This window comes from Diuraphis noxia, unplaced genomic scaffold, assembly GCF_037042655.1.
Source record: "Diuraphis noxia isolate RWA-SAM2 unplaced genomic scaffold, SU_Dnox_SAM2 contig0001, whole genome shotgun sequence".
NCBI classification, from domain to species: domain Eukaryota; kingdom Metazoa; phylum Arthropoda; class Insecta; order Hemiptera; family Aphididae; genus Diuraphis; species Diuraphis noxia.
Genome location: NW_028301711.1, coordinates 55950789 through 55978069, shown reverse-complemented (window position 1 = coordinate 55978069; position 27281 = coordinate 55950789). Strand labels below are relative to the sequence as shown.

Here is a 27281-nt window from a genome sequence, read left to right as displayed (position 1 = left end):
ACATTTAAGGAGAGTCTTCGATTACTAATTATATAATGCGACTATACATAATATAATGGTGGTTATTGTTCAATATTGGATAATTATCAGACAATCTCCAAAAATCAATGATTTTCTTTAGAAAAAAGGTACCTATTGCCATAGCGTAGAACAGTGATAATAAACTGGATGTATAATTAACTTTTTACTTCTGATTATTTTGCAAAAATACTGAGAATTTTTAAATTTTTATCCAGTCTAAGTAAAAAAAAAATTAAAGCGCCAATACTATGATCAATAATTTATCACCGAAAACCTCCACTCAAATATTGAAGCATTTTTACCATTCCTAAGCATGAAAACAAATATTATTGTAAAATAAACCATGGTAGAATATTACCTAATACCTATTTCTTTAATATATTATGCTACTTCGTATGATATTTGACTTCAATGATAAATATTAGGTACTACTTACAATATATAATAAAGTACACGTTAAAATAATAAGTAGATATCTAGAAACAAGTACAATTAGAAATTTTAATTTAATTGTATAAAATTATAATTATGTAAACATTTTATAATAAGCTCGTGAATAATAATTTATTTACATGGATTTATATACTGAATGTTTCCATTACCATCACGGCTATAGTATCAATAAAGTTGCTAGGCTTACATATTTAATAAAATGTTTGTTGTTTATGATACAGGTGAATTTGGGGGGTAATGTACGATTTTATTAAAAATGCCCAAAACTATCTCAAAGTTTCTGAGACGCGGTGCTTTGTTTCCTTGGGCTGTTGAATTACAAAAAAAAACATAATTTGTACAAATCACTAAAAAACACAGTGGCTAAGTTTAAAGTCAGTGGAGCCTGTAGCGGAATATTTTTGTCGAGGCAGTAACATTGAACCTGTAATCGATCTTTTTCTGTTATTTTATGAATACTATAACATAATATTGTATCTTGTGATTAAATCATAACCAATATTTTAGCACTGTTTTTCCACTTGAATTTTGAACTGGCTCAATTAAGAATTATTACAGTAACTCATTATATTATATTAAAATAAATACATAAATAACATATTGAAAATAAATTTTATTCGTCGAGTCAATAATGAAACCTTTTGTGGTCTGATAAGAATTAACCATAATATTATGAACGTGGAACCACTCTAAATTTGATTGTTTTGAGACTTATACTTTGTATTGTATATTTCATATTACAAAAGCTGGTGTAGTAAACAGTTAATTGCGTGCTACCAAAAGAGCCTTCTACAATGACCTCATCAGAAGCCCTGTTTCAAGTTTTACCCTCATCTTTATTCCCTCGTTTTTATTTCAGACAGAGTGGTCGAGTGAATATAACTCTTGGGACTAACGTGGACATTTCTGAAATCTCTAAACCCATAATAATTCCTAACTCGTAACTCATAATTATGAAATTATTTATTTATTCACTATACCTACGATATATCATAGCGTTATAAAACTTTTAATATTCAAGATTCTTTTTGATTTTTGACTTTCATACGTCGCAGTCTATAAAGGCAATAAACAATAGTCTATATTTTACGTCTATAATAGTCTATAATGTTTAGTAATAGCTTAAGTTAAAATTTGGCTATACTAATACAATAATTAATTGTAATATACTTATGTGCAATATGAATAGCAGTGATTCACAAAATTAAGGATTATCACTCTGATTTAATTTTTGTTGATATTTTAAAATTTTAAACATTTGAAGTTAATTTTTAAAACAAAATATTTCGTAAAACCGTTAACTTTATTCATAGATACGCTGTAATTCAAAGTGACGGGTGCTTGAGTAACACCGAAAACTTATCAAAATATGCAATGTGTACGCGTCCGAAAGAAAACACATTTCAGAGTTTGTGCTCTACAAATTTTAAAGATCCGTCAAATAGCCTCGGGATATGCTGTTGTGATATTCATACTCATAGCCAACAAAAAGCGTGAATATGAGTGACATAAAATATTCAAATACAGTGATGTGAACCCAAATAGCTGTAAGGTGTTCGCCATTTGAAAAATCATTTTGAGTTATTTTCTCCTTACTCGTCCTGCAAGTCCACGATCAGCCCTCCGTAAATATAAAGTATTATTCTATAATTGTTTAATAGTTATTAGCTGAAAAACACGATTTTAATCATTCCGAGGAAGATTTGAATAAGTCGATTTTGTATTTCAACTATGAAAATGATGGGCACTTCCAAAAAGATTCTGTATCATAATATAAACATAATATTATGTAATTTCGGATAATGGGTACAGTACCTAATATTTATGAGACTAATAAGAAGAAATCGGACATAGGGTTGACGATACCGGAATCACATGAGTTTTACAACATATCCACATCCACTTATCCATTATGTTTGGAAAACTTTGAAATATTCAATTTTTATATCAGTATTCATGGATAACATGCCATACTTATTATAGTTATTGAGGCATGTGATAACAGATTTTGATAGTCTTATATTGATCTTAATTAAACTATTAAGTGTTAAGTACATCGTAAAATATTATAATATTTTTATCGTTGCATATTATCAATTATGCCATTCGAGTTACCTATACGTTTCCACTAGATGTGAGCTTCTAACTTTTTCACCTAGTTCGGTTTACTTATTACCAATAATTTTTAAGTTAATAATGTACATCCTCAATAAACGTGAATGTTACAACGAAATATACTTCGATGTTATACAATGTATAAATTATAAATACACGCAAACATATAAATTGAGTTTATCAAATAAATTTAAAATAATGTACACTGTTACGTATATGTTGTAATTAGATGTAGGCAAGGTTCTATCGTAAAGTATATTAGGTATATCATTATTAAGTTAAAATAATAACTTTTTTTTTAATCGAAAAGTCAAATGCAGGTATTTTGTGCATATACTGTTAAATCTAACGTATTAAGGTACTATATATTTTTAAAAAAATACGTATTCGGAGTAAATTTTTGGTTGGTCAAAATTTTGTAGCAGTCATCAGCTGGTTTTTTTCATACTTTAGAAGATAAGTAGTTACTAGTTAATAACATTTGACTAGTATTATTAATATGCTATTGAACAATAAGTTCAACTTTCAATTAAACGCATAATAATGAGGTAGACTCTCAAAATAATCTATTTTATAACTATATAATTAAATCTTAATAATCTATTAGATTCTGAGCGAAGCGATGAATGTATTGATTTTGCATATGATGTGTGTCTGTAATCACGTTTTGGGGCGGTAAAAGTGCTTCTAAAGGTAAAGGTACTTTGGAGGGTCAAAAGTGAAAAATTCTTAATACTTTTCTAAATAATCGAGAAAAACAAACTAAAAAAAAGGCGGGTAAGTCGTGGATGTCGCTTTGCTGTACAGTAGGTTACAAGTGGGTTACTGTAATGGATGGAATTAAATTTGAATCCAATGATATTATATCATTGTATACGAAAAACGATTCTGAGCGAAGACGGTTTATCTGTCTAGAATATATTATAGATTATTAAAAATTTTCAAATCTTAGATTTAAAAAGAAAATTTTTTATGAATTTCTAGTTTAAAATAATTTGCGATTTTTCGTGATTTTCGCGATTTTCACACATGTTGTGAAAATTCAAACTTTGAATGCTTGTAAAAAAATATTGTGTTAATATATTTCTTTTATTTCTCACCTGCTATTGTAAAAATATTTTAGGAGCCCTATATACAATTTTAAATTCTAAGAACTAAGATATAAAAGGAAAATTTCTTATGAATTTCTAGCATAAAATAATTTACGAATTTTCGTGATTTTCGAAATTTTTACATAATATGTTGTCAAAATTTGACTCAGCTCAGAATCAACTCCGCTCAGAATCTAAAAGAGTCACCAAGAGACTCGACAAAAATACATCATACCTGAGCACCTTCACGATGCACTCAAATCCATCCAAAATATAGGTATTATTATTATTTATGAATAATATTTAACTGTACAAACTAGTTTAAATTATTTAAGTACCTTTATATTAAAAAGCTAATTATCGCGCTATCGAGAATTTGTGCTTTAATAATATTAGTACTATAAATACTAAAATTATTATAATTTTTAAATATATATTTTAAGGAACACATAATATAGGTAACACATAATCTGAAAAAAAACATTAAATATTGCATAAACACCAACTTAATTATTCAATGGTATAAATAATATAATTTATATATTGATTTTATATAAATTTGGAATTAAATACAAATAATATGTGAATAGATTTTTATGATTTGCTGGTACTTAATTTGAGCGTTTGGCTTCCGATATACGAGTGTATACTGTATCTACTATCCATACTATACACTAAACTAATTAATATACTATTTTCAATCAAATCGCATTGCAATATTTTTCACACGATATTTTGTAATTACATGATAACAAACATTGACTTACGTCAATAATACGCGTCAAAAAGCGGAATTTATTATGGATACCAGTATGATTAAAATAATTGAATAAATGTGTTTAACAACTGCAGGTACCTATGCGTATTTATTGAGGGTAAGCAATGGGTGGATCAACGACCATTCATTGTAGTTGACGACGAATTTATGTTTAGACTCGAAGTATAAAAAATAAACCACACTAGCAATCATTATTATATTAATATATTATAATATATAACTATTGTATATTAAAACATTACAAAGATAACGATCGTTAAATTTATAATATATTTACCTTTAGCGTGATCGGAGAAAGGTCACATTATAATACATAATCTACCATCGCATTTGTAAATAAACTTTGGTCTGTTAATAATATATCTTATTAATTGTAATGTTTTCTTTTGTTTATGACGTAGTCCAAAGACTCTCGTTCTGACCTTTACAATTAACTATATGTTAATCACCAATGTTTTTTTTTCTTCAAAATAACAGAACGTGCCTCCTACCTACGTAAATTCTAATGTGTTTTATTTAAAAGAAAAAAATGTTAACAATAATATATTATGATAAAAGTTTTATTACGTCCTATCGATCCGAGTGTTACTCCACAGTATGAAAACAGTTATGTGTCTATTTCTGTTTTCCAGTGTACCTTGCTTTTAAAATAAATATAGTAAAAACGCTATATTAATCACTCTTATTCATCATTGTTGTTTCTGACGTGAAACATGAAATACTCTTTGTCCGGTGGCGCAAAAGTGGCGATTTTTAAAGGGTATGTATTAGGTATCATTGATTTGAAATTTGGCATTTTAACGAAATACATTTCATGGAAAATACTGTTAGATGTTTTTAATTAAATCGCAAGCTGTCTTGTGTACAATTTAGTACCACGTTTTATGTCAATACTTTACTATCATTATTCATTGTATAATATTTAAAAAAAAAATAAGCTTTCGCAAAATACAAAATAGAGTAGAATAATATGTCAAAGTAAATATTTATAGAACTGATAGGAAAAATTCTTCACAGTTGTGGTAGGTAAATTAATACGACAGTAACCTAATCTTTGTCAAAAAATGACAAAAATATTTTTGACCAAGTATGATAATGTATAGTTTCCGATTTTCGCTCAAAAATAATTGAAATCGTTTCGCTCGCGTTTATCGTTTGACGTTTTGGAAAGTATTATCTCAAATTTAGTTTAATAAGTGGATTTAACTATTAACATTATACAGAATGCACTAAGAGTAGGTGGATGGCTACTATAATTCTTAAAAAAGTAATTGTATGTTTGCCCATTTTATCAATTATTAGATAATATTGATATGTTTTTAATTCATATCATTGATTGTTATGACGTTGAAAGATAAACGAATATTAAGAAAACAAGTATAAAAAAGGAAATTTAACTTGGTATAATGTTATTGAATCTATAGCTTTCAACTATACAGTCAGTATATCGATTAATTAATTAGTAAATTATTATTAGTTGAATTATTAATTAACCACAAGCCTACATAACATTATATTTTTGTAACGACGCCAAAACAGTTATAACAAACACACTTATCTATATTGTATTATAATTATTTTAATTTACATAATCAAAATATATTTATGGAGAGTAATTGAAGCCAATTTCTAGTGGTGCTTTCTGGGCAGTAATATTATGTTTTTTTATTAAACTCATTTTGAGACAACGCTTCTCAACATTTTAAAACACGAAACTGGGTGAAAAAAGAGTAAACTATATAGTCATTTTTGATTGAAAAGGGGATGTATTTGATAAGAAGAAAATCATTTTCGGGTAAATGAAGTTGTGACCGACAATACGATATGTTTCGTATATGATAATCATTGCTGACAATATTGTTCACCTACTCTCGACGCTCGGTATCCGAAAACCATTTTTTATTAAATTATTAGTATAGAACGGACACTGAATTTATTATTTCATTGAAGAAAAAATAAATATTTTTTTATAGTTTGATAACAGAATAATTGACTACAGCTAAGAATAGATTATGAAAAATTCGATAAAATTACAATAATTATAATTTTATAATAAAATACAATAATAATTTTTTTATAATAATATTAGTAAAGAACTTTAAATTAAATAATTCTATAAAAACTGAGAAATATTTTTTTTTAACATTATATGTAATAATATGGAGGTATCAAGATTAAATTAACACAATTTTTTTAAAAACGGTACCTACATAAAATGTTCCATTCGAAGATTATTGGAACTGGGGAACGAAATGCTGAAAAAATAAACTATTAAATTTTAAGTAAGGTCATTCCACCGTCCCTACTAAAATATAATATAAGCCTGTATATACCAACAATCATTTGCATGCTTTATGTGTATGGTTAAAAAAATAAAAAAATATACGCTGAATTGTTATTAGTAAATAGTAGTTATTCAATTTCAGGTAAAACATAAATAATCAACTAATAATAAAATAATTTGAGTGATCATTCATTCACCGATGCTAGTTATGGAGTTTATTTTTGGGATAAAATTACTTTTTCTATTATTGCGAAAGACTACGACAATAAATATGTTATATTGTTTTTTTATTTTTAAAGTTTTTGTTTGGGAGATTTAAGTTTAATCATAAAATAGAACAATAAGACCGCAATAAATATATAAAAAATTACGTGCCTCCGGTAATTTTTAAGTAGTTTGTCTACTAATCGTCACAATATGTTTGACGGTAAGAACTGCAGTATAGTGCTGCAAGTCTTATCAGAAAATGAACATATTTTATATATTATATATTATATATATATATATTATTGTACATAGTAAAGAATACTATGAAATGTATTATACAGTCTTACTCGAACTACTTAAGTTATTTATAAAATGTATTAAAACATTTCATTTATGACCTACCTACCCGTCGTATTTAATTATTAAAATACTAAGTATATATTTGTTTTAATTAAATTAGAAAATGTCAGAAATGTAGAATGATTTTAATAAATTGAAATTATTTTCAAATGGTTTTATGATACGTCATATTTTATACCCATACGGTTATACTTTATATTATATACTAGGTATGTAAAGAAAATAATATGTATTGTCAGTGTAAAACAAATTGTTTGAGATTGAAGACGTTAGAAACCACGATCATAATATAAATTATAACCCTAATCTCGAACGATAACCACGTCTAATGCATTTATTACTAAATTGGTTATACAAGAATTCATTTATATACTTTCAAGACCTCCTTACAGACTTACAGTGTAAGTGTTAAGGACTTTGGTTGTATACTAGTATTTAAAGATTTTTTGTGTTTCAAGTAGGTATATACTTGAGATAATAATGATAAGATTTCAAATTAAAATTAAAATTTAGTTTAAAATATTTATTTTAGATTCTGAGCGGAGCGATGAATGTATTGATTTTACCATGATGTGTGTTTTTTTATTTTTTTTTTGTGTCGGTCATCACGTTTTGGGGCAGTAAAAGTGCTTCGATTTTTGACTTCAGTACCTCGTTCGATCAGAAAGTGAATGTAGTTGGTACCAAAGTACCCACCCAAAAGGTTGGTCAAAAGTAAAAATTCTTAATACTTTTCTAAATAATCGAGAAAAACAAACTAAAAATTAAGGGAAAAACGGGAAATTTTACGCACACTCATTTTTCGACAAAATCGATTTTGGTTTTTGATGTAACTTTAAAACAAATGACCATAGATACATGAAATTTTTATCTAATGTTTATATAAGTATATTCTATCCACCATGCAATTTTCAAAAAATTTCGACTTAAGTTGAACTATTCATAGGCATTTCAAATTTTCGATCATTATTAGTTTTTTTTAAATTAATATCGATAAAAATTTATTTGTTAGGCAGAAAAGCTTGAAAATTTAATACAAGGCTCTTAAAATATTGTTACAATAGCTGTTGAAAAATAAAATAAATTCATAGTCACAATTTTTTTTTATAAGCATTCAAAGTTTGAATTTTGACAAAATACGTAAAAATTACGAAAATTCACAAATTATTTTAAGCTAGAAATTCATAAAAAATTTTCTTTTTAAATCTAAGATTTAAAAATTTAATACAAGATTCCTTACAAGTTTTTCAATCTTTATCACAAATAAAAATTCCTATATCTAAGATTAGAAATTCATAAAAGTTTTTCTTTTTAATTCTAAGATTTGAAAATTTAATACAAGGCTCCTAACATATTTTTACAATAGAATTTGAAAAATAAAAGAAATACATAGTCAAAATTTTTTTTTATAAGCATTCAAAGTTTGAATTTTTACAACATATTATGTAAAAATCACAAAAATTCGTAAATTATTTTATGCTAGAAATTCATAAAAATTTTTCCTTTATATCTAAGATTTGAAAATTTAATACAAGGCTCATTATATATTTTTACAATAGCAATTGAAAAATAAAAGAAATATATAGTCACAATTTTTTTTTATAAGCATTTAAAGTTCAAATTTTGACTAAATACGTAAAAATTACGGCAATGTTCAAATTATCTTAGATAGAAATTCATAAAAGTTTTCCTTTTTAATTCTAAAATTTGAAAATTTAATACAAGGCTCCTAACATATTTTTACAATAGCAGTTGCAAAATAAAAGGAATACTTAGTCACAATTTTTTTTAAGCATTCAAAGTTTGAGTTTTGACAACATATTATGTAAAAATCACGAAAATACAGAAATTATTTTAAGCTAGAAATTCATAAAAAATTTTCTTTTTATATCTAAGATTTGAAAATTTAATACAAGGCTCATAATATATTTTTACAATAAAAATTGAAAAATAAAATAAATGCGTAGTCACAATTTTTTTTTTACAAGCATTCAAAGTTTGAATTTTGACAACATATGTAAAAATCACGAAAATTCGCAAATTATTTCAAACTAGAAATTTATAAAAATTTTTCTTTTTAAATCTAAGATTTGAAAATTTTTAATAATCTATAATATATCCTAGACAGATAAACCGTCTTCGCTCAGAATCGTTTTTTGTATACAATGATATACTATCATTGGATTCAAATTTAATTCCATCCATTACAGTAACCCACTGTACAGCAGAGCGACATACACGACTTACCCGCTTTTTTTTTAATATTATGTTTTATAAATAATCCCAATTAGTGTAAATTTATGCTAAATTGTATATGGATTTTTCAATTCACTATTTTCCCCTTCGAGAAATCGTAAGAAATAAAACATAGATAATATGATTAGGTGAATTATGAGTGAAATATTAATCTTGCATTTTTTTGCTCAGCATGAAATTAACGCTTTTTACTTATTTCTTATTTTTTATCATATATTTTAAATAATTATCATCACACATTCACACCATTATCTAGTATCGATATCTAATAATAACCAAATTCAAAAAACCTTACTTTGATTGTTTAGCAATTTATTTTATTTAATAAATTAAGTATGTAGGTAACTATACCTATGTTGCCTATATAATATAATGTACTTATTAAAATAGTACACATAATACTAGTATTATACACGATTACCAACCTTTTACATATTAATTCATCATTAGACTTGAGACTTGAATACCTATAATACAATGTAATGGACAGATCCTAAAATAGTAATGATATAATATTTTTAAATATTTAGCTTCAACCAAATAATTAGTTTAACTCGACACAGTTAATTCAATGTGGCATTAATATTATTTAATCTTATAATTTGCCCAATATGGGCAGCCGCATCCCAAACAAAAATTAAAAAATTACAAATGATTCAAAATAAATTTCTCAGAATAGCTCTTAAAGCCCCATGGTTCATGCGAAACACACAACTCCATAATGACACTGGTATACCTTACATAAACACATGGATAATTGAACAATTTAAAAAATTTCACACGAAACTAAAAACAATAGAAGGCGCCCTTCACTTGCAAATTGGGAAAATAACTAAAAACCACAGACTAAAGCCACGGCTACCTCAAAACATCTTGCTACCTCCAGAATCATCCTCATCATCGGTATCATCAGATCAATGACCTAACTAAACAACTGAAATTTAAATTCATTTTACTAAAAAATAAAATAATGTACAAATTGTATTACTCTATATATGAAATGTATAAATATTATAAATGTATATAAAAAAAAAAATTGTAAAAACAAACATTTCGTTGAAACAATTATAATTAATAAATGAAAAAAAATATCTTTTAATTACAATACTAATAATAACAATATCATAAACGTAATGATAAAAATTTAAATATTTAAAGTATTAAGTAATTAAATATTCTATTTCAATATTTAGACAGTAGACACAGTAAAATAAATACCTCAAAACAAAAATAAAATAATATATTTTACTTAAAAATTTGGTTTTTACCGAATAGGATTCCAAATAATAGATATAGTCCTAAGAAAATATAATAGCAGTTATTTTTATATACTTTGTAATCACAAATTATACAAAATAAATGTATAACATTATTTTTAATTAGAAATATGTCAGAAAACTCGAAATCACGCAATATAAGAATGTTATTTTGCTGTCTATAGTAATAAATCTTAGGTGTATATTAATTCGAGTTCCATGTCAAAGCTACTTAGTCAAGAGTCTTCTTAAAAACCATTTTACTGCCTATTTTTTTTAACTCTTATTTACTTAATAAACGAATGTTTACATTCAACTCAACTTCAAATTTAATTTCAGCGTAGGTATCTAATTTGATGTTTCATCTGTTTTGTGATATTATGAATAAAAAAATGATACATTTATACATACTATTAGCTAGTATGATTAGGAGGTATAATATGTATACTATTAGACTACACGTTCACACAATCTATTTAACTACCTATTTGTTAATATGTTTGTATTGATGGAGGTGTACTCGTATGGTGTATACACACATGTCAATACTCCAGTATTTAACTAGTATAATATCTTATATTATAGAATGTAGTACTGATTTGAGTAAGCATAATACAATATGATAAAAACGCAATTTAATTTTTAATTTTAAATTATTTGTTTATTCGTCAAAAAGAATTATTATTTTATGAAACATTAAATTCTTGATTACACAGTATACGATGTATTATTTTGATTATTTATTCGAATGTTTACTTTGATTAAATTACATAAACATCTAAATACTTCAGAAATGTATGTAACAACGCTTATATCACAGAACAGTCTGGTTGACTTTAGTAAGCATACGTATGTGATATAACTATGTAAGTACGCAATTTAGTTTCAAATTAAAATTGTTAGATTTTTCGTTAAAACGAAATGTTTTTCGAAATCTAAAAAAGTTTAAGCTATACTTTAATACCTATTTTAATATCATGTGTATCATGTAAGTTGAAGTCGACGATGACCGGTCATCAGTCATCGAAATCATTTCAAGCCAAGGAGGTTCCGCGACGTCTTCGTTGATCATATTTTTAGTAGGTATTTTATCGATAACATCAAAAGTAAATAAATGACATAATACATGATATTGCAGTAAAGTTTATGTGCGGTCGTAAATCGTCAGTCGTCATCGGAGCCACGGCACACATGTACCTAATATACCTATATATAACCACGCATGTTGTAGTTATAAATATATAACCTATATATGTTATATATCTATTGGCTATTCCATGTAAGTACGTGATTATTATTAATAATTATGATACCTACTGACGCGATTTGTAACATGGTGAGCCGTCGGAATTTGCATTTCATTTTTCGATAAAAAATCAACCGTACCGATATTTTTTATTATATATTATGATGTTGTTACGCAAGTTACAATATTATATTATTATATTTTATTGTGATATGTTTACCGTGCGCAGTATTAACGTTAACATGACACGTTCCTAAACCTACACAATAATATCACATTCAAAGGTGGGATGGTGTTAACTAGCTAAAAGAACTAATTAGTTAACATAGGTAACTATAATTTAAGTGGTTATTGTTGTGTAATTGCTTAGTTTTTCCAAATTGATTTGAAATATAATATAATTACAGCTTTACACAATGCTAATAGTCATTGCTTTAACCACTATATTTTTATAGTATAATTCCGCTGTATATAATATAATATACCGTCCTAAAACATTATTTTTTCTTAAATGGTTTGTCGCTATTCAAAAAATGCTGAAGTTGCATAATCATAAATGAACCAGGTAGAGATTTAAATTTCAATAAATTATTCAAAAGCAAATCATTGTTAACTGAGTTAAGTATGCGTTCTAAAAAAAAATATTTGTTGTTATACATAATAATAATTTTTACTGTAGTTTATAAGTTGTTAATCTAAGTTATAACTTAACGTTGTTGTAAGAATTAAATCAACTCAACGTTTTGCATAACACACCCACGAATAATATTCGTAAATAGTTGATAGTTAATGTATAAGCGATGTATCTATGTAATAATATACATTTCCAACTGTACGAATATACGCCTTCCGTTCACGCATATATTATAAATGATAATATTATATCACACACTATAAATCAGGCGAACAACTTCAAAAATTTGCAAAATCTATCTTTCGATTCCGGTAACGTCTCTGTGCAAACTATGATTAATAATTATTATTCAAAATCGTTATGGTAGGAATACATGAGTCAGTTGTCAAGTATTTGACAGTATTTTGCTCAGTTAAAAGTAAGTTAAAATTCACAGAATAGAGAAAAAATACCAAGAGGATAATATTGTACAGTACAATCTACTCGTAATACAATGTGGATTTATCTGTTGACTGCATCCACTCGATAATTAATAAAAAATATTCAAAAACAAAAACAAAATAAAGGAATCTCACCTCGACAACAATTCGGTTCTGACGAGTAAGTAGGTAACTAAGATTATTTGAACACTTATACAGGAAAAATTTGAAAATTAAGCGTGTTTTCTACAAGTATGTCAGTAGGTATGTATTATAAAACAGTGGCCCGACCACTGACGTCGGTGGGGCTATCTCCATCGCATTATTGTTATTATACTCAGCTGTATCGGATAATAATAATAATAATAATACCTGTTGTACTGCAAAACGGAATAAATTGTTATTTCATTATTATTCTTATCTGCTGTCATGGCGTCCAGCGCAATAATATTATACAAATACACACAGGTAATACGCGACAGCAGACGCGGACAATATTGTCATTGTATATTTTTTTTTTTTTATCCGCCCCACTGAAAAATATATTATTATTAAATATGTAGGTATTATAGGTACACGTGCGCGCGCGTTCCGCTGTAGCGGGCGTTTGTCGATCGACTCATCGAAGACGACCGATCACCGCATATTATTATTATTTGCGTTTATAAATAATGATATAATGACAACATTTATTATCATTATATTGAGCGCGGCAGTGTGGTACCTATACATAACAATATATATTATGGAATCAAAAGAGCCAATATTGTACCTACATTATATCATAGACGTATAGGTACCTAATAATATCTGCAGCGGTCCCTCTCTCCCGGCCATTTCACGAAGGTCAAAATGCATTGGCATGCATTGCCACCGCGACGTGTGACCGCAGTTCGAAATTTCGTCGTCAACACCGGATTCAGTCGGTCGGCTAAAGGTTCAATGAAAACTCCTCCGACATACGCAGTTCGCTCCGTTCAACACATTATCGCCATCACAGCTGTGTCGTCGCCGCCGCGTCTAAATTTCACGTCGACAGCACACCATCGACCACGACTTGCCTACTATTACAGCTCGGGAAACGCTCTATCCGACTACGACTGTCCGCTGCACGTGTCGTCGCTGTGTGCGTCCATCCTTCAGTTTGTCCGTCTGCGATAACCCTATCGCTTATCGATATCCATAGGAGTTATTGTCGTTACAATATTTCGAATATTTCGAATATTTTAATAAACATTGCACGCATGATATGATGACATCACGACAGTTGTGATATAATCGTTCGACGAGATTTTCGTTATCGTTTCCTTCGTCGTTTCTTCATCGATCGAATTTTTTTCCCCGCAATTTTCTCGCAGCTTTGATCCGTCGATCTGTCGTTGTACACTTTTGACACGAATTATTATCGCCCGTAACAAGCGACATCATTACTGGATACCGACGGCCGGTTCCGCGGTGTAAACATTTTTTAAAAATAATATAAAGACGAAGCTTGCTCGCGTAATAGGCAGCCGGTCCATCCGTCATCACCGCCGGCGATCGTGTGTCCGCATAACATACCAATCGCCGACCGGAAGTCCTAGCGACCGTGTTGTCCAACCGGGTGAAAACTCGTACGACACATTGCAGTCGGGTATACTAACCTGCTGTACGCACTGCACGACAAAAAAAAATCGTCAGCTTCGATCGCTGTCCGTCTGAAAATCGGATTCGCACTGTCTGACGTTAGCGTGCGCAAATGAAATGCAACAAATTATATTTGGTAAGTAATCGATGATAGGTGTATACAATTATATAATAATGTTATGTAAATGGTACATTTATCAACCTACCGTGTACCTACCTCTATTATTAGGACGTATTATACCTATATGATTATTATTACGAGAATACTATACTCGAGACTATTATTATCATCATTTATGCGGTCAGCAGTTGTAACTACCGAGTGGGTTAGGCACACAAGACAAGTGTTCTACCTAGATTAGGTTATTATATTATATTATTAATACAAATTCCTGGATGCCATTAAAACGCATTACAATCCTAGTGCGACACGATTTGGTGGAAAAAAAAATATATAAAAAATTATTTTCTATTCACAACGTTATGTTCTATCTTCTATGATATTCTACCTACTTATCATCTGTATTTAACGTTTATATAATATTATAATATACACATTGTCTTGATCGTGCGGAATTCTCCGTAGAGTACGGACTCTTTGTGTCCGCCTACAATAGTGTGAAATTTTATATTTGCTAGGTACGGAAATTTAATTCCATGAAATTTGACCAACAGCTGTTTCAGTAGGTATTTGAAAAAAAAATATAAAAATTTCAAATACAAATGAGTTTGTATTCAAAAGTGTATTTGAGAATGTGTGTCAATCGATGAGCAATTGATGTGTAAATTCGTTTCGTAAGTTTTCGTTGCTCAATTTCTGTTCAAAAATCGTCCTCCTTTTTTATATCATTATATTATACTTATTATGTTGTAACATTTCTCATTTGATTTACTTGTTTTCATATTCCATATTATGTGAACTATAAAACGTACAAACGTACAACAAATTTGATAATAACGTATATTATGTTTGAAATAAAATTACTTTGCAACTGTGGTAAAAATATTTATGATATTCTAAAATGAAATACATTTAAATTTTGTTAATTTAATGTTTAATTATTTTTCTAATCATCTTTGTTGAAGTACAGACTTATCGCACATTTACTTGTTAATTATTTAGACATTAAAATTGACTCGAAAAGTATATTTTATTTTAATTACACAGTTAGTTCAGCCATTAGAATAATATAAAACGAGTCAAAGAGATAACAAATAAATAACTAACAATAATATTTGGTTTTAAAAGTAGTGGTTATCAATAATAATAATAAATAATACCAATGAATAAATGATAACTTTTATAGGTACTATTTATTTAAGGATAACACTTTCTATTTTTAATTATTTATGAGTGGATCGATTAATGTATAGGTTTTGTAATTAAATAATTGTATTTTGTGTGTGTTACTTCTTTTTTAGGAGCAAATATTTTTTTGTGCATGATTTCTGGTAATAAATTGTATATAAATGATACATTGGGTGGTTTCAATACAAAATTCATAATACTCTTTTAAAAAATCTACTAAAATGAATATCAGTTTCAGAGCATTAGTTTTGGTAATTAAAAAACAAAAATAACCATAAATGTATAAAAATGTTAAAAATATTTATACATTCTTTATATGATAACATTTTCAAAATAGTTTGGCTCGTTTTGTGCTATTTATAGATAACTACACACCTATTTATGATTTTTGACTTTATTTAGTTTGTTTTCGATTTATGTATAGTAAAATATTGGTTTCTATGTCAAAAGTTTCAAAAATGTATTACATTGATCCTCATAAGTTTTTCTTACAGTAATTATAATGTGAATTCTCAATTATGTTTGTACAAGAATTTTGAGAAGATTGAAATTTAATTATAAACAATAAATAACGAATATGTAATTGTATTGTAATTAAAAAAATATTAATCGTAAGAACTCAAAACTTTTCTAAAAACCATTTTATTTGAACGTATTTTCAAGATACATAATTTGTAGACTTATACATTTTTATCTATTTACTCTATAGCACGGTATATGTGGCAAAATTGATTTATAAGTTATTTATTTTTTTTAAATTCATAAAAATATTATTTGATATTCTAATATGATAATTTATCATATGTTTATTTTAAAAATCTGTTTAAATTCAATAATGATTTATGAAAACATACAAATTTTAGAAATATAAATATATTATAAAAATATATCCTTAGGAATATTAATAGGCATATTGTCTCCGTTCGACGGGTTTACCATTGAATTCAAAATATTAACAGTGATATACTCAATGTCAAGGTCCACTCAAAACCTATTAGATAAAAAAACGGATAGAAATATTAGTTCCTCGTTTTTTTTCTAAATATTCATTTCAGAGTAATTGAAAGGCTTTATTATTTAAATTAAAATATTTTGATTCCTAACTATAGCTTTAATGTTTATTAAACAAAATACTAATATTTTCATTGATCGATCAAACGTTAAATATATGTTCCCCGCAGTAGGCTGTAGTTATTATAGGAAGATAACTGTATAAATAAATATAAATAAAAATCGAGAATTTTGATTTTGGAGATTTAGACACTCGGAGCAAAATTTGTGGTTATGTTATGATGATGCGTAGCCACTTAGGTCATCTAGGGTCAGTTTGTTTGAGCTTAAGTAAAAGTGAGTTTTTTCCTTGTATGTGTGTGTGTGTGTGTGTGTTTAGTACAAAATTCATCCGCATAGGTAATAGTAGTAATATTCCAAACCTTTATAATAAAACTAAACGAAAATATTCGTTTTCTTGGATTAAATCCAACTGATATACAAGGGGATATACCTATTGATAATAATTTACGATACTCTTTAAAAACTTTGACAACTGCCAAACATCTTATGAACGGATAAGTTTCAAAATCAGATAATAGAACGTAATATTTAAGTAAATATGATATTACATTAAATAATATTGATAGACAGAAATTTACTGGACCACTGAGATAAGTTAGCTCTATCGTTCGACAGCGATGAATGTATCTGTGACGTAATATATTTGAATTGACTTATGCATGTATCGATATAATGTGTTGTATATGTGTTCCATCCGAAAAATTGTTAAGTTGAGGACATAAAATATGTTACTGAGATTTAAGATTCTTTGTTTATTTTGATCGGTTTTAATCACTTTTAAAATTAATCGATTAATGAATGCCCCGATCAAATGTTTTATTGTAAATCTGATGTCACTTGTGGAACATTTGTGTATGATAACCCTGAAATCTGTGATATTAATATTTTATTACAATTAATAATTATTATACTCGAAGGTTAGGCATCATTATAGTATAAATAGGTACGCAATATATATACGCATACTTATTTTTGACTATTCAATCTACGACAAATATTGAATGATACGAATTTATCTTACAAATCATCTTACAATTACGAGTATAATAAGAACAATGTATGAGATACTTATTTCTAAAAGTTCAATACTTATTTATTGCATGGACTGTGGGCTTTTAAAATGTGTGGCTTCATTAACATCGACAAAAGACAGTATAGGTGTCCTTTTTTCAGCTAATTTTAATTTTATTAGAAATTAGTCTAGAGTTCATTTCATAAAAGTTCTTGCCATTTTTAAAAAAAAAATTTGTAAACATATTTTCAAAAGTATAAAACTCCATTTTTTTTTTTTTGTGTGAAAAATATATGACTTTATTGAATATTACAATCTATACAGGTGTACAATAGTCAATAAGTAATAATGATAACAGCAATAAGAATAAGAACTAAGATTTAATAATGACATGGTAGGAAATCTCAAATTAGAGACATCTTGTAGTGGCTTTGCATTTATATTATTATACATTTACAATTTTACACATTATGCAATTTTTAGGTCACTGCACCAGTTCCGTTTGAGTCGTCTGGTTGGATTTCTGGTTAGTGCTGATAAGGCAAGGACACTAATGAGCTGGTTAGGGTTGGATTGTAGTTTTGCGAGGAAGCGTTTGTAGTATATGGTAGCAGTTTCATTGATAGAGCTGATTTTTAGGTCGGAGTTTATTGCATTGTTGGAGACCATGGTGTTCTAGTAATTATACGACAGCTGATATTTTGGAAGTCTTAAATAGTTCTTTTATTTGAATTTTTCACGGGACCCCATATTACTATCCCGTACACTCAAAGTGGTTGTAGAAGAGTTTTATATAGTATGATCTTGAGGGTTAGTGCTAGGTTTTAGCGGTGAAGTGAACTTAGTAGGTGGAGTCATGAGTTTAGTTTTTTACGTTTGTCCTTAAGATGAGATGCCCAAGTTAGACGTCTGTCAAACATTAAGCCTAGATATTTTACTTCATTTATTGAGTGAGGGATAATGGTGTTGTTAATTGTTATAGATATGCAGTTATGGGGCAAAAATTAAACTCCATTAAAAAAAAAAATATATATATTTTTTTTCTGTGTAATGGATAATTACTATTGATTTTAAATTGGGTTTGATCCGATAAAATACGATTACAATATTATTGAAAATTTAGTTAAAATAATAATCTTCTGAAAAAATTCTTGGTTTTTAAGTCAATAGTAGTAGTAAACAAAACTGTATTTCTGATGCATCAATATTTTAGATAGTTAAATAACTATATTTCATCATCCTATATAAAGCCACTACTATAAATAGATATGCTCGTTAGATAAATAATATTTTCCAAAACAAAATAGTTGTAGGTACTATTTGTTGTACGTAATATTGATATGGACAGACTACTACCACGGTGACTACAGTCTTTATAAAACTTCAATTAAAAGTTGAAACCTCTAATTTTTGATTTTAGTGTTTATTCCATCGAAGTGAGGGAGAGGGATGCCTGGTTGCGCTATATTTTCCATAAAACCTGATTTAATAAATATTTATTTTCCAATCCATAAACCACATCATACCGATTGTTTTTTTCAACAGAAATCACTCATTATCTCGAAAAGTTTTACATTTTTTGAAAATAGTTATTGAATATTTTATGAAACAACATTATGAGGAAAAAAACAATTGGTATAACATTTATAAGTATTTATTATTATCATTTGTTTATTTTAATTTTTACTTTTTTACAGTACATATAATTATACACATTAAGAATTACATACTTCATATAACAATATTTTTTGAGAATTTTGATAAATAAAATTAGATCTTCAATTGATTATTATATGACAAGTTATAAGTACTTAAAATTATATATATTTTTAAGATAAATTAAATATTGAATAATAAAAAATAATAATAATAAAATAATTTTCGGGGAATATGTACTTATAAATCGTTAATTATTATCTACTCTATCTTATTCGAAATTTTATTTTTGCAATTATGAATTCTTGAAAAAGATATTCTTCTTTGTATTAACAATGGGTCGAGCTATGTATGTTATCATCATTATAAAACGCGAACACTCTAAAAATTAAAACAATAAAAATAGTTAATACTATCTTTTTTATTAAAAAATGTTGTTTTATAATGATTTCAAATTGTGTAAGTAAATGTTTTCGAAAAACCTTGATATTTATCTCTACTGCTAATGAGTGCGTTTACTGTTGAAAGAATCACCCTACTTATATAGAGTGACCCTAATTGGTGACTTTCCAATCTTAATTGAAATGTATTCATGCAGATAGTTATTGATCAAGCAAGCGATCCCCACTGCATCCCCATTGTTGTTGAAGTATACACATTTATTAAAATTTTGATTTTTGTAACATTTAAGAGCATTCTCCAAAAGCGTAATATTTTCATACACTTGTATTTTTATCCAAATGTCATGAAAAAATCTAAATTTTTCGAAAAAATAATAATATGTTCTTTAAGTCACCGGTACCCTATACGTTGATCAAGTTTAATTCACTAGATTTAAAATCGTCACGAATGACCGAGAATAAAAACGAAATAATAAAAAACAGGGAAGAGAATGGTCGGTGAATCACCCTGTATATACGCGCATGTCATGTATTATATAAGTTGTCTGCTGCACGCTCGTTTATGATACGCGTTCTAACGGATTTCTTTCACGTACTCTCGCGCGGGTTCAGCCGGTGCTACTATTGCCGAACCCGTCTGGTCGAGCGTTGTTGCCCAAGAAAATGTGGCGCCTGTCCATAGTTGGCTGAATCCGATTGGACCGCAGTCAAAACAATACCACTGCAACTGCTGCACCGTTTATTACTTCATAATATTATTTTCACTACCGTAAAAACGCTCGGAATTTATTTTGTTGTGTTCGTGAACGTATCGAAATCGTTTTTGAGTTTTGTATTACCTCTACAGTATATATCGAAAAGTCAAAAAGTAAACTGTTAATTTGCATAGAACGTGTATATCAATATATTATAATGTTGTGGTCAAGAACGAGTTTTATGGTTTACGGCGTACCTATGATGTACCCATATGAAATATTTTAAGAATAGATTCCTACTTTGGAAAAAAAAAACTTTTATGGGTTGTGGAACAATATTGAAAATGTCCACGCACGACAGACTGCAAAAGTTATTATAAGTAGGTACATACTTCATTAATAAATTCATAGATTTTCAGAAATGAAACAGTTATATTAAATACATCTATATCAGCTCAGGCATATTCGTTTTGAAACAAAACGTACTGACCAATCTCTACACATAAACCCGTTTTTGAACAGATCATATTTCTAATGTAATTTATTATAGGTACCTTTTCACTGTTTTCAAAGTTCGTGAAAGTTAATCTTATGAAATATTACTCATTCCGGTAGGTACTACCAATATAATGAACTGTATTACACTAAAATAAATCTTTCACTATTATATTGTAATAATATTCTATTTAATATTAACCTATTATTTATAGCGGATAACATACGAATATACCTAATGCATTAATGACGTATATTTAAATACGTCATGTTGTGCCGGAATTTAATTGAAACATCTCAAAAACATAAATTGTACTTCAAGTACAGTTATAAACTATAATATTGTAGTCTGCTTATACGTAGTGCGGAATAAAAAACTGAGATTATCTATTGCGATTTTCGAAAATAACACTTAAAACAAAGTTATTGACGATGGAAACGTTGCGACCACTCCGTATTAAAGTAATATATAGTAGGTAGGTTTGTTGTTTGATATATTATACGACATTCGAATACCTACATATCAATAATAATAATAATAATAACAACAATAATATACGCCTATACATAAGTATATCACAGTGTTAGCAACAAAAAATATATACGACCTAAGTATTAATTCGACTCCATTCACGCCTTGTTGGATTTTCCGACCACGATCGTTTATCAAAGACCGCTATTGGATGTTTCACCTCCGGTCGTTAATTATCTCGAGAAAACCCGACCGCCCAATGCTGTGCGGGTGATTCTTCTCTCTCACTGGAAAATGCATTCGTTTCAGTATGTACATCGTACACACACATTGCGTCGCACGCAACCAAAATGTTTTATCAATATGAAATTACAAAATAGGTTTATAATACTTGAACATAATTTTTACATTAAATATAAATAAATAATAAATACATAAATAATATATAACACATAACACAAAGACCATCATGTTTAGAGCTTCGAATTTAAACGAAGCTTCAAAATGTTGTACACAATTTTAATAACCAAAATTATAAAAAATAAGAAATAAATATTATTTTTATCCCATCATCAAATAATGTCCTTCATCTGCAGAGCGTACTTGTGTTTTATTATTGTTATACTTTAAAGCTTGTATAGTATTTACGGTTCGTATAGTTATAGTACCATGAATTATTATTTTTTCATATTTTCATATTGGAAGAAATTTACCAAGCCCCACGGGTGAGGGTTATCGCCACTATTACCATTCTTCCTCAAAGCCATCGCCTGTGGGTGTAAAAACAAAACTATATTATATAAATACAGTTTTTGTACAATAAATAAGAAATTTATGTCGACATACGAATGAATATTATAGAAATAAGCAGTTTACGTCATAAAAAACCATTTATTAAATGTGTTAAGCGCATACATAAATTTCGTTCACATTGTGTCAGTTTGTAACTACAACGAACTACCTTTATCTACAGAGTGGTTTACGATGCTCTCACAATCCCCCATAGTATACTAAAAAATGAATTGATTTAAATTATTAAGACTATTGAAATTGATAATTATATTTATTTTTCAGACTATATTTGAAAATACTAGAATTAATATACCATTTAAACTCTACAACTCCTAATTCAGTAGCTGTATAAACTTATTTCTATTATAAATAGACTTTTATTTGTTTTTCAAAAGAGACATTTTTTTTTTATTTGTGTAGGTAAAAATATAATTAATTTGATCACTGCATTGTTATGCATAGCTAGATCCGAGTAAATTAAATGAAGACATATTTATGAAAATTTTATGATAAAAACGTTGATAACAACAAGACAAAGAAGCTGTAATTTTTATCATTTTGAGAAATAATGAGAAAACATATTATTTTTTAGATAATATGCATCATATTTGTTATTGCACAACAATTTAATATACATAATATATATGTATAAATAATATATTATTACCATCTTGCCAAAAAGGTTATAATTTTTTTAGTTTATTGTTTAAAAAAAAATAGCTTTTTGGTTTTTGATCTTGAGATACAATAGTGAGGAAATAATTTATTAGTTTCTTGAAACTTTTTTTTTTGAAAATTTGCTGAGTAATAAAATATTTAAAACCATATAAAAGGCCTTATATATTGGGCGACTCTACATAAATGCTCAACCATTTTTACTGCAACAATGCAATTATTCAAATCTGATTTTTGGAGTTCTTAAAGATGATGTTATTAAGACTTTTTTGTTCTACTTATAAATTTCCTAAATGTCCCGTGGAAATACAAACTTCTGTTTTTTAAATAAAAACCTCCTCGTTCTACTATAAATGTTTTAGTGGAAATTTGAAAATCTGAATGTATCAAAATCAAAGTTTCAACTAATAGTTTTTCAGTTATTTACCTTTATGTATTTATTATGTATAATAGATCTATGATTGTATATTTAGGTTTTAGATGCAAAATAGAACTCTAATATCGTAATAAAATTGAACACAATCCTTAAATAATCAAAGTTAAAAAATCTAGAGGATTTATAAATATGGTTAAGTCAGGTAATTTTACCAACTTTAAAAATCATAATATGAATAAAGCAACTATAAAATGAAAAAAGTTGGGGGAAGCGCCATGTAGGACGAATCACCTTGTATTTATTATTATATAAACCAGTTGTATGCATCACTAATTGAAAAAAAAAACATCGTATTTAGAATTTTCGTTAGATTTGCGGAGAAATTACGTTAACATTTTTTTTCGTTTATATAACACTATATTTTCGGTATTACCTATATACGTTAACATAATAAAAATTATTAGCCCTGCATTTGTTACCGGTATTATAATTATACAAACAATCTGTCCTAATGTAACTATCGTGTTTTTTATTCATACGTAGGTCTGGTGAGTTGTGACGAAAATGTTATTGACATTGGACTTAATTCGCCGCCGTTACGCGTGTTGGGTAGCAAAATGCAGCGTAGGTATAACAGTCGTCGCCGACATACTAATATCTCACACACCAAGTGTTATTGCTTATTATATAATGATGATGTATAATAGAATATCTAGGTACCTATTAAACGTAATATGTAGGTGATATGACGTGATCTAACACACGCATACCTATTAGTAAGTTATAACACTATCCTCTTTGGACGACGACGAAGAAGACCTAAGCAATATAATGTATAGTATATGATGCGGTAATATAATTTTTACTAAATAATAATATAATTTTTATGCTTTGTACTTGCATATACAAATCAAGTGCAATGTCACAGGATACCACCGTGCAGTTACTAATACCAGATAATTTTATAAAAAAATATTTAATTTTAATCATTTATTTTTTTCTTAAGACGTGCGGTACCTATCATTTTACTATAATATCTACATATGTGGCGTATAATTTCCATTATAAAACCTGTAATACCAATAATAATTATTATAAAAAGTAGATACGTATAAGTTCTATAAATGAATAATTATAAAAGATTACCTATAAGTTACAGTGAATTACTATAAATTATAATAGGTAGGTACCTACAGTGAGTTCCATTATGTACCGATTGGATGATTTCATTTGGATGAACTATTTTTTTTTAAAAACTACCTAGGTATATTTTATTTTTATGTATTATACTTGAATAATTAATAGTAATAGTAACATTAACACATAATCCATAATAATTTATTGTTGAAAAACAAATTACAATAAAGTAAAAACCACAAATATTATAGTTGATAATAACACTCGAACTTCGCATAATTTTTTCCATATTAGTCAAAAATTACATAACTTTATTGCCTTTATAATATTATCATATACCTTTCACTATCTGACTCAAAATATTAGTTACAGTAAAGCATAGATACAATTGTGAGGTTATAGTAAGGGTACTTACTGCTTACCATTCATTATTCTCGATCACGATTGAAGATAGTATGGTTGTCAACGATCCATCAGAAACAAAAATAGCACATAACATACGATTTGAATCTAAAAGGCACGTGATGACCTTTTGTATTTAGAGCATTATCGGTGATAAATTAAGATTAGTTAAAACGTTAGTTAATTAAATATTAATTAATAATTTAAGCTTATTTTCCTATTTACTTATAATGTTAAATTTGATAATTAGTGTACAGAAATTAAAAAAAAAAATGAATAAGTGGCACGTTATGAAAATTACCGAGGAAAAATTAAACAAATACTAGCTCAAATACTAGACTTGAAAATGTATTAAAATCATTGACCTTAGAGCATAAGGTCTATGATTTAAACTTGAAAGGGACAAGATAATAATTATTATGATTAAATTTAGGTACTCGTATTTTTTCAAACATATAATATAATGTATTTTTTTTTTTTTTAAATGTCTGCACGAGAGGAACATTTTTTATGCTGTTTATAGATGAAAAATGATAACTTATTTATTTTTATCGATTGTAAAAGATTGAAAATCCGTCATATTTTATATTAGATTGTATAAAGCGTAAGTTCACTGAAATATTTTAAAACATTAACTTTTTTTAATCTATTATACAAATTACATTTATTTTGTAAATTTTATTAGTGTAAACATGAGTACATGCATATAATATAATATATTATTACAATATTTATTAATAATAATAATAGTATTTATTATGTATGAAGAGGTACGTTAATAAAAGAAAACTCTACTTTCATCAAATGAGATGATAATATTTGATAACGAAAAGAATTACAAGTACTCCTATATTTTGAGACGGATTAAACAACTTGTATAAAAATTATAACGTACTTAGAGGGGGTGTTTTGTTATTTTCTAAGAATGTGAAAGTGTCTTAAAAATAAAATCAAGTTTATTATTTCTAAAATCAAAATTTTGTTTTTTACCATTCCCAAAGAAACGGGGGCACCCCCATACTTTCATTTGGCATTAATACTAAACATATATTTAAAGTACGTACGACGTTACACCTGTCCGAAGCGTCTAGCATACCATAAAATCTTACCTTGTTTTGCATTTAAATTGTATAATATGTATAATACGAGAGAAGAAAATACAATAGTATCGCTATCTAAAGAACCAGATAATCGAGAAGCCAGAAAATCCAAAGAAGAATGGTTGGAGCAGTAGTGCAACGAAATTTACGTTAACAAAATAGATTATGCGTACTACAAAATTCAACATTTTGTGGGAAAGAGAAAACGAAATTGTACTAATATTAGAGAGAATTATTAGTTGATGATGAGAACATAATAAAACGACAAAAAGAGTGTAATGAACAGCTTTATGAGGGAAAAAACTGGAGGAATTTAGAACAAATGAGGAAGAAACAAAGCTACACATTTTAAGATCAGAATTTGAGCTAGAGCTCTATGATTCGAAACAAAATAAAACTTTTGGTACTGATAACATGGCAGCGAAATTATTGCAATGTACACATATGAAGATAAAGGACGCTTTATGCCAACCAACTTAGGATATACTGGGTGATTCTTTTATCATGAACCACTCATTATTTCAAAAAGTATCAATGTTTTTGAAAATATTGTTTTACAAAGTTTCACGTTGTTAAAAAAAACAACGTTTTTATAAAAAAAAAGTATATTTAAAAATATTTTTTATCCTTATAATTTTTTAACTTTTTTGAATGACAACCTAGAGTTTAAATTTCATATTCCAAAGCAGAATATTTTTCCAAGTATTTTGATACGTAAAAATCGAATTTTGGACGAGTAGTTTATGAGTTATAAGAATTTAAAGTTTAGAGAAGTGGTGTAGTGGACAAACATTTTTCGGGGTAACCCCATACCACTCTACTCTGCCAATCTAAACCTAAACTTTAAATACTTATAACTCATAAACTACTCACCCTAAATTAGATTTTTATGAATCAAAATACTTAGAAAAATATTCTGCTTTGGAATATGAAATTAAA

The 27281-nt window shown here is 27.4% G+C and overlaps 1 protein-coding gene across 3 annotated transcripts in view; it reads left to right on the top strand.

Annotated features, from left to right (window-relative positions):
* LOC107164024 (scavenger receptor class B member 1-like) overlaps positions 1–27281 on the top strand; it is a 114678-nt gene that overhangs the window by 43899 nt on the left and 43498 nt on the right. Inside the window, exon 1 of one of the 3 annotated variants that reach the window (XM_015511698.2) lies at positions 14015–14882. The exons of the other annotated variants lie outside the window; for them this stretch is intronic. Within the exon in view, the coding sequence (XP_015367184.1) occupies positions 14864–14882 (19 nt within the window). The 5' untranslated portion in view covers positions 14015–14863. Of the gene's footprint in view, positions 1–14014; positions 14883–27281 lie in introns of those variants that run through there. 3 annotated transcript variants of the gene reach the window in all.